Raw genomic sequence first — 10,475 nt, forward strand, 5'->3', positions numbered from 1 at the left:
TGAAATAAAACAAAAATACATAAATAAAAACATAAAAACAGGTATTACTAACTGTTCTAGTTATAAATTGTTCAGATTAAATATATTTTCAAATATATAAATAAATATACATTTTAAATATTTATAAATAAATATAAATATTAAGAAATAAAATAAACATTGAAAATGTATGGTTCCAGCTATATTTTGGAGAAAAATTAATTAAAAATAATTTGAATCGTCAGCTGACCGGTGACGTTTAGGCGCACAGCGGAAGTTAGGCACAGCGTGTTTGCTAGCTAGCTGCAGCAGTAGCACCCAAGAGCACCAGAGGCTCAAACATGTTTTCTTTACTTCTGCAAACGAAGCACACGTCATGGATATACTTTTCACTGCTGGGAATATGCTTTACAACGTCGCCACTTTTGGCCAAGCCGGACAGTCTCAAAGAAGTAACGGATGCTAACTGGGAGAAGATCCTGACTGGGGAATGGATGATTGAATTGTCAGTGTCTTGCTAACGTCCGGTGCTCACAACTAGTCAGCTAGATTTATTTTTAAACTCCCATAAACACGAGTCCAGCCGTCTAAAGGCAACGGTCATTAGTTTTATTTAATTGTTATCTTTTATTTCGACATGTAGTCAGGACAAATTCAAATTGTTCAGCTCTGCTAACAGCTGCTATTTTTAGCTAACCAGCTTACATCAGTTGCATGGGGTTCACTTTGCTAAATAACAGACTCATAATAACTCGTAGATTAGTGGTTATCTGCACGGTGAAAGTGATAATTGTGCTCCTGATTTGCGTCTTTCTTTGTGAAACTTGATCTCCATCAGCTACGCACCCTGGTGTCCAGCGTGCCAGCAGCTCCAACCAGCGTGGAAGGAGTTTGCGGACTGGGGAGAGGACATGGGGGTCAACATAGCAAAAGTGGATGTGACAGAGCAGCCAGGTGGGTCTGAATGACCGCTCCCATTTACCAACTACACAATGACTTGTACACATGAAACAAAGCTTTCAGGTCAGTTCAGGAAACCTCTCTGTGTTGGAAAGGATGATGTTACAGATTTGGCAATGATATGGCAACTCTGCAGTGAGTCAGTCATTGTTTTTTCAGCCTCTTGTAAGGTGTTAATACTAATGTTGGTCTGTAGCTGAAGATCACTTCAACATGTCTGTCACTTGGTGTACTTGTCTCCCCCCTTTCTAAGGTTTGAGCGGGCGATTCATCATCACTTCACTTCCTACTATATACCAGTAAGTTCATGGTTATTTTGTGGTTTTATTTACTTCCTCTTTTAAATGAGTTAACCCAGCTGTGCAAGCTGTTGTTTTATCATGGTTTGGTCTGTGGACGGCAGAAAACTTTGCATTGGGACTCTTAAGTACAGTAGCAGAAATAGGATTTATAGGATAGGAACAAAAACGTTTTAACTGGTTTGCCATAGAGTTCAAAGAATCAGCTAAAAGTAGCTGCAGTAGGAAACTATTCCACAGTCTTGGTGACTCGGATGGAAAGGTGCCGCCCCTTCTCAGTCTTAATCTTATATTTAGTCTTGTATGAGGAACAACTAGTAAGTTCTGACCCTGTGATCAAGTCTAACCTGCTGTCTTTTTCTCCACATTTCCTTCATGTTTCCAGTAACAATGCAGTACAGTCAAAATGCCACATAGTTTTCAAAATTACCTAGCCTAAACTGCCAGAGTTGAAGCTAAAGTTTTCAGATTGCAACAGACCAAATTTTTAAGTGAAAAAAAAAAAAGAATAACCTGAGGCTTCTTTGGTGCCCCTGAACTAGTAGTGTGTTTATTTTCCTGTAGCTCACAGTGAGTATTGAAAGATTGACCCGTGTCTCTGCACTGTTTATTTGGCTGACTAAAACAGATTATAACAGTGGCTCTGCTTTAGTTGTTCTGGCTGTGCCACTTCAGTTTATATGTGCAGTACTAGCTATATACTGGGTGTGTGTATGTTTGTTTGTAGTGAATTGGCAAATTTGTGCAGGCTGAGCTCTTGAATTCCTGTCTATTCCTGTCTATTAGCAACAGATCTAAATTTATCCTTCTGAAGCACTGCCAGTTCAAATTGAAGGTTTATTATATTAGGAGCACAAAAAAGGAGTTACAGTTCAGCTCCTGATGGCTATCCATAGCATTACTAATTGCAGTTGCAGCTCTAACAGTTACAAAATCCGCAGCAAACAGGTGAGCAGCACCTATGCGTTTCTGTTTGTTTGTTTGTTTGTTTGTTTGGAATCAACAATAAATTCATCATATAAAATGACACATTATCTCTTCATAAATTGGCAGTGGCGTATAATTGGACCTGTGGTTCAGGAGAATGCAGAAATCATGACATGAAAACGTAGAAGCACAAATAAATTAACTTTCCCTTGATGCAGTAAAATACTTCATTCAATCATTTTTCATTTGTTTAGTGGAGAAAATTCAAATCTTTATCACTTCACTACTTTATCCTGCAGCTTGTCGCTCAACTTCAGCTCTCAGGCTCAAAGCCACTATAGCTGCTAAATGCACGCATTTTTTGATAGTATATCAGGCGATAAGATGGTCCCTATCTGTGTGAATCTGTGTGTTTCAGCTCTAAGGACGGCGTCTTCCGCAAGTACCAGGGAGCTCGCACTAAAGATGACTTCCTCAGCTTCGTTCATGACCAGAAATGGAAAGCAGTCGAGCCGGTTTCCTCTTGGTTTGGACCGTCTTCCTTTTTGTGAGTTTCAGTAATTCTCTATGCTATTAATGCTAGAGTTGTATCAGCCCGGGTTATTAGTTAAATTAGTTTTCCTTCACAGGGCTCTAGACTAACTTTTTGCCATGGGTGTACAGGTACGGCTAACTTCAAAAAGTTAGGCGTACCGGCACAAAAGTTAGGCGCACACAAATTTTATAATAATTTATATAATATAATGTGTTTTTCTGGATACACTGTGCTTTTTCAGCATTCAAAGATTGATGACACCGTGTCAGAGCACTGGCTATGAATTTCAGAAGGATCAGGCCTTAACTTAACAGAAAAGTTAGCAATAGTTCTTTTCCTATTACAGCTACATCTGTGGCGACCGTGGCTCAGGGGGTTGGGAATCGCATCTGTAACCAGAAGGTCGCCGGTTCGATCCCTGGGCTCTCTGTCCTGGTCGTTGTGTCCCTGGGCAAGACACTTTACCCTACTTGCCTACTGGTGTTGGCCAGAGGGGCCGATGGCGCAATATGGCAGCCTCGCTTCTGTCAGTCTGCCCCAGGGCAGCTGTGGCTACAACTGTAGCTTGCCTCCACCAGTGTATGAATGTGAGAGTGAATGAATAGTGGTATTGTAAAGCGCTTTGGGTGCCTAGAAAAACGCTATATAAATCCAATCCATTATTATTATTATTATTACATCCACTTCTGTCGTGCCTAGGCTGCTCACTAGGGCTGGGTATCATCACTGATTTCTATAATCCATTCGATTCCGGTTTTCAAAGTCCCGATTCGATTCAACTTAGCCTCAGACAGTCAAAAATATTATAATTCTGATCATTTATCAGTACTGACTTCATCAGAATTGTGAACATCACAGCAGATGCCTTTGTGTGAAAGTAACTGAGAATAAAACACAGAAAAACATGAAGGAGATTTTCCTGGTCTGGCTTTTTATAGCAGATAACCTTAAAAATATTCTACAATGTTCTGCATATAAAGTTTAAATTTCTTCAGTATTGAACAACAGAAAAAATAGGCTTTCTTGTCCGAAGTCATTTAAGTGAAAAAAAAGAAAAAGAAAAGAAAAAGACAGCAGCCAACAGCGCTGTAAACAACGGTAGACTGGTGGGTAATAATAATACAGAAAACAGAGATTGGAGACGGGAAACTGTTCTTGAAGTACAGAGAGAGATAGAGAGAGAGCTAGCTGTGCATGAAGTGTGTTTTTAATAGTCGTGGAAGCAAAACAGCAAAATTCATGATGACATTGATCAAATGTGAAGCGCAGTTTGCTGCTTCTTTTGCTGCTGGCTCGGTGAATTTTGGTTGGAGAGACAAAACCTGCAGCTCAGAATCAGCGCAAAAAGACGTAAACACAGCGCGGACCGGACGCATCAGGATCGCTAAGCTCCGACAGCGTGTCCGTCTACGGGCCGTCGGGTGAGAAAGCCGAGAAAGACAAAGTTGATTCTGATGCGTCGGCTCTGTGTTTACGTCTTTGTGTGGAATCCGTGTACCTGCTCTCATTTGCTGTTTGGTTGTTGTTGAAATGGTTTTGTAAGCTTTAATCTGAGAATCTGGCATTTCTGGCAAAACACAGTTATATTTAAAAGTCGATTCAGGATTTAATGAATAATATCGCTTTATTCACCTCCCACTTCCACCTGCACTTTCAACTGGACCACGGCCAATCAAAGAGGTCCCGCCCCTGACTATCTCTGATTGGTTTAGTCCACGATAGGGGCAAAATGTGTGTCTGTTGTTGACCACAGGGAAGGTTGCAGATTTTTTTTTTTGCTACCCGAACAGTTGGTCGCACAGGTGCAACCAAATTTTTTTTTTTTAGTCGCACCACTGAAAAATTTGGTCGCACTCTAGAGCCCTGCTTCATGTTCAAGGTAGAATTTGTGATGGGAAATGATTCATTCTCCATTTATCAATTAGTTTAATAATAATGAGTCACTGTTGTCCTTTGAAAAAGCAGAAAATCACTTGAAGTGTTTACTCTTTTCTTCATGATGCTTTTAAGTGAGACACAAATGCACACCCTCCTGTGCCGCTCCTGTTATTTTTGTCTTGGCTTTGTAGTGACGTGAGAGATTGAAACAGTGTTATATTACACGCTGTCCTCCCCTCCTCTGTTGACAGAATGAATTCGATGTCTGCTTTGTTCAAGCTCTCCATGTTTATCCGGGTAAGTGAGGATTTCTCTCTCAGTGCTGTAGGTTATTATGCATATTAAGCATTTATTTTGTGTGCATGTCACGCCTAAAGTGAAATTACATGTTGAAATTAGACTTGCTTTCATGTGCAAATTGTAAACTTCTAATCCAGTTTTACGGAGCTGGCACACTGGATGAAAAACAAATGTAAGTGGACCTTACAGAGAATTGAGTAATCAAACATTACTCAGATAGGTGGAAACAGGAAATTTTGAGGGAAGCCTTGCCCAGCTTAATTGAATTAGGATGCAGAGTTAAGACATACATCAGTTGCATGGGGTTATGACAGATGGCTTAAGAATGTCTTTACACATTGATAAACGCACCAGGACACAAGTAAACTCTACCACATACTTGATGTTTCAAATATATTTTGAGTATCTCCGTTGGCAGCTTTGTTTTAAATGACAGTTTAAGTGTCGTGATATCTTACTGTTAAGCTGCTGATGAATATTCCCGAATCTAATTCAGTTCAGCTGTGATACAACTGTGCAATAGTCTTCAGCTGCCCCTCATTTCTTTACATTTGTTTCCAAGGAGTCCCGCTTTCTTGTGAATATTTTTTAACAGTCTTGAGCAATCGTCCTCCAGACTGTCTGAAGGTCTTACAAAGTTTTTCTTTTGGCATTGACTGCATTTGGCTGCATATTGAACAAAAAGCAGTCAAAGAAGAGCTTCTATTCCTGAAGACTGCTTAAAGAAATCATAGAAAAGGCTTCCCTAAAAGCATTAAGGCTGTGGTCATACCAAAAATTAACTCTTAAGCTTATAAGAAGCTCACTTTTTGTCTCTTATTCTGTATTTCCATCTATGTTCAATAAATCTCTGCACCCTTTTCCCATTTTCCAAATACGGTATAAAGAAATTAGGGGAGGTTTAAGACTTTTGCACAGAACTGTAGCTGTTAAAACAAGAACTAAATTGTATATATAAGCTATAAAAACTATAGATTCAACTTTCAAATCTTTGGCGCTCTACCCTGCTGTACCTGTATAATCAGTTCAGCGTGTGGCCTGAAGGTGGCGCCAGATGTTCACTGGACCCTTCTATTGATGATATGAATTTTAGCTACATATAAACAAAAGCACGGGTTAAAAAAGATCTAAAGAATAATTGAATTGGGATGCTTTGTTGATGTGGGTTGAAATATCTCGTCTCTTGTGATTTCCAGCGTTGTCATAACTACATGACGGAGAAGCTGGGGATTCCCGTTTGGGGATCATATGTTATCTTTGGCTTGGCCACTCTGTTTTCTGGCCTGGCGTTGGGTCTGGTGAGTAATTTTGCCGCGCTTTGTCATTATGAAACCGAAATGATTCTGTTTTGAAGCTCTTACATCGTTCATCACAAATGCACACATTCCCAGTGGTTTAACGGTTAATCCTGTCTTGTCTGTTGCAGTTACTGGTGTTCATTGCAGATTTCGTTTTCCCCTCAAGAAGATTCTCTTCTCACGATTACTACCCAAGTGAGTTTTGTAATAGATTAGACTAAATACTAATTCACATTTATGTTATATACAGTAAGATACTGACTGTTGCTCCAAATGCTGCTGTGCAGAGAAACAGACTATGGATCAGGCGAGATTAATCCAGCAACAAGAGGATGCCATTGAGGCTGATGGCGAGGAAGATGACGAGGAGGAGGAAGAAGAGGACCACGACGAGGTCTGGAGAAAACGGAGAGGATCTCCCGAGGGCCGCCCTGAACCCAGGGGGCAGGCTTTCCCTGACGACGCCCTGAGGAAGCGGGTGGTGGGCAACCGGGGCGAGGAAGAGGAAGAGGACACTTAGAGAGAGAGAGCCTCCTCTTGACACGAGTACCGTTGAGACAGCAGAGTTGAAGGAGCCAAGTTCCTGAGCAGCAGTGTTTTTTTTTTTTTGTTTGTTTGTTTCTTTTAGAGCAGAGTCCAAAATCTTCCCGTTGGTCCTGTTCCTCACCCCCAAGATCCTAAAAATGCCTCACTTCTTTTCTTTTTCTCCCTCCCCCATTTTTTTAAAGGAGAGCTTTAGACTTTCGCCTCTGCTCTCTCTCTAAGCCTAAGCAGCAGACTCCACCTGGAAAAAGAAAAGCAGCGCTCCAGACACCTGTTTCTGAAACAAACGGTCTGGCTGAGGTTTAGGTATGGCGTGCAGTGCGGCTGGATTTTTGCAACGATGTTTATGCTATGCATTGTTTTTTAAATAAATGTGTTATATTTTTAATCTCTGAATTATTATAACAGGGTTGTAGGTTATCTATGTGGACAGGTAACTTCATTTAATTTGATTTCATCTGCAACTTGAACCCTAATGTTCACACACCTTTCCACTTTCTGTGTCTGATGGCGAGAACGTGGCGAAGGACGTCTAAAATGTTAGTTTTTCAGTTTGCTTGTTGCAGATTTAAAAAAAAAAAAAAAAAGGAGTGATTTGATATTTTCCCACATTGACTTTTCTGTGGCTGTTTCACTATAAAAGCCTCCTTCTTACCAAATGGAGGCTTTTAAATTGAAGCAACTGTAGGAATCTTTACGTTTGTATTAGCCGTCGTGTTACAGCTATGGTTTAGACTTGGGTTTGAGTGCGGCAAACAGTGATGCTCGTTTTCTCTTTTATTCATGTGAAGTTAATTTAAACTCAGCCACAAGCTTTGTGGTAAATATTTTAAGTATATCAAATGCAAATGTGGCTACACTTGTATTTGTGACCCTATTTAGAATACTAGTTTGAACAGTTAACACAGCCCAGGCCGTATTACAGACATCCTCTTGACACAGGTACATGTGGGGCAGGAACCCTTCGAATAGCATCTATGCTATAGAAAGAGCGACGATCACATCACTCTTTCACTTTGACTAGGCTGTGTTTCTGTTGTTCAGCAAAGTACTAGGCCATCTTGCACAGATGTGATATTGAGTTTAAATTAAAGACGTGGAGAATGTTTTTCAGTAGATTCTTTAGTTTCCCCATAAGTTATCCTAAAGCTATTAATGTTATGTCTGATTTATTATCTGTTTCTAATATTTTTACTTGTGATTCTTTAACTATGAAAAGATATTTGATTAAAAAACAAACAAAACCCTTTGCGAGGCCAGGTCTGCAACGCCGTGTAGGTGCGATTAAGAAGATGAACAATATGAAGACTTGGTAAATTCCTCTATCCAGAGCGATGTGTGGCATATCTGTACTAATGCTGCTCCGCTTTGAGGAGCAATAATAAAACTGACGTGTTTTCTTTTTTTTTTCCCTCACCAACATCACTTGTAAAAATGTCAAACACCTGAGCTTCTTTTATATGCATGAGTGACACACATCGTGCGCTGACGTCTCATTAACACTTTATGAACGATGGCACTCAAAGAACATTAACTCCTGTATACTTTTCCTCCTTTTAACCGAACTACAGACCCAGTACACGACCAGTGTTTTGTTACACGTTTTCGTTCTGAAGGGGCTTGTAATGACTTGCATTTATTTAGATTTTTTTTTTCTATGCTGATTTTTATTCCTGAAAAAGCCAATTGATCATTTAGGTGATGGATGAAACTGGTTGTACATATGACTTGTAGCATTCTCACTTTACAGTGAGTCACCTGTGATGCTTGATTGTTTCTTTAAATAAAGGGTTAACTCTAAAAAACATTAACTTTTAGCTGTTGTTTTGCTTTTGCGTGATATTATTCTGTAAAATATACAGTTTGACAGATGCAAAAAGGATATTAAGCAGGTGAAGCGAGAAAATTGTCAAGTGGTAGATTTGACAATATTTGAAGAAATAAAAAATTTGGTAAAGAGTTACTTGGGTGATTAAGACTCACTGGACACTTTATTACTATGTTATTACCAGATGGACCAATTTTGCATCAGAACTTCAGATGATTTACGGAGGTGCTGGAAACATTCCTCAGAGATTTTGATCGATGTTGACTTCATGGTGTCACAAAGTTTCTGCAGATTTGACAGCCATGATTGAAATCTCCTGTTCCACCACATCCCAAAGGTCTCTACTAGATTAACTGTCACAGGCATGAAACCAGTTTGAAATGATTTGAGCTTTGAGACATGGTGTGATATCCTGCTGAAAGCAGCCATCAGGAAGTCTTACTATCAGGATGTAGATGGTAAGCAACGAGCTTGAGGGGGCCTTCAGTGTTTAACAGTGATGCTCAGTTTGTGATAAGGGGCTCAAAGTATGTCAAGAAGATATCTCCTACACCATTACACCACCAGCAGCAGGATGGAGCCTTACTTTTCTATCAGCTTAAAGGAATTTGACTATTCTCTGCACTCTAGCAACAACAACAAAAAGACAGCTGCCACTCTGCGGATATTTTCTCTTTCTCAGATCATTGTCTGTAAACTGTTGAGATGGTTGTGTGGAAAAATCTCAGGATATCAGCAGTTTCTGAAATGCTCAGCTTGTCTCACACACCCATTCCCATAGTCACCTAAAACAACTTTCTTTCCCACTTTAATGCTTGGTTTGAACAGGTCATCTCGACCATATCTACACTCCTAAATGAACTAAATGAGTTTCCACCATGTGACTGGCTGAATAGTGCTTAGCATGGCAGCTTCTGGTGTGTAGTCAGAATAATGATTGGGAGCAGTGATACAGTCAGACAGAGACAGTACTCAAATAATCCTGAATTAAAATCTTTAGAAAAACTCAAGGGGTAGGTAAAAATCTTTAAGCTTTTTAAGTTGTTGTTTGTTTTAACTTTATGCAGTTTTGCATGCATTCTGTTTTGTTCTGGCGACCATTAAAATTAAAGGAAGTTCAGTAACTGTGCCTGGATGTTGGGTGGTTTTCTTCTAAACTGACTAAATTGGCTACATCCACTTAAATACAGTACATGGTGTAAAAGGCTGAATGAGGAAAAGTTTAAAAGGTGCTATAAATGTAGATGATGTATCATTGTTTAAGGAAATGCATCAGTGTGTAGCTGAATTTGATTACTGTACTCACTCTGGAGAGAGTTTTATCTTCTTCTTAGTGTTGTGCAGCAGCTTCTCCACATAAAGGATCACAAGACAAGTTGATTAAGAGACATGAAAACCAAAGGTCTGCCACATGTGCTCCATCCATCCACCCTCTTCTCCTTATCCTTATCAGGGGTCCATGTGTGGTCTGGAGACGATCCCAGCTACCATAGCATGAAGGGCGCGTACACTGTGGACACGTCACCAATCTGATGCAGGGATAACACAGAGAGACAGACAACCGTCACACTCACCGTCTCACCTAAGGCCAATTTAGAATCACTAATTCACCTAACCCCACCAATATATACTATATTCTTGTATACATGAAAAAGTGATCACAGCTTAAACCTGGATGAAAAGGTAACAGGTAACTGCCAAATAAATGTAATAAATGAGTGAACGTGAACTCCAGTTAAACCATCTTAAAATCTAAATATAAAAACTTTAAATGAACATATTTTATATTAAGCGCCAAAGTCTGCCAGCAGGTGACACTCTCACACACATTTTGAGTTATTTTCAAAGCCAACATTGACCTCAGGAGCTACTAGTAAGCATTATGTCAGACAAATGTGCACCTCAGGACATTGTGACAGGAATGTAAA

General features: G+C 39.8%; 1 protein-coding gene across 1 annotated transcript; it reads left to right on the top strand.

Annotated features, from left to right (window-relative positions):
• Positions 1–243: 243 nt before the first annotated feature.
• Positions 244–8,526, top strand: tmx1 (thioredoxin-related transmembrane protein 1). Its single transcript, XM_004540051.3, has 8 exons — positions 244–484; positions 818–933; positions 1,193–1,238; positions 2,584–2,712; positions 4,830–4,875; positions 6,075–6,176; positions 6,305–6,371; positions 6,464–8,526. Exons 1-8 carry the CDS (start codon positions 321–323, stop codon positions 6,694–6,696), a joined length of 903 nt encoding a protein of 300 aa, XP_004540108.1. The 5' UTR covers positions 244–320; the 3' UTR covers positions 6,697–8,526.
• Positions 8,527–10,475: the final 1,949 nt, after the last annotated feature.

This window comes from Maylandia zebra, linkage group LG19, assembly GCF_041146795.1.
Source record: "Maylandia zebra isolate NMK-2024a linkage group LG19, Mzebra_GT3a, whole genome shotgun sequence".
Taxonomy (NCBI): Eukaryota; Metazoa; Chordata; class Actinopteri; order Cichliformes; family Cichlidae; genus Maylandia; species Maylandia zebra.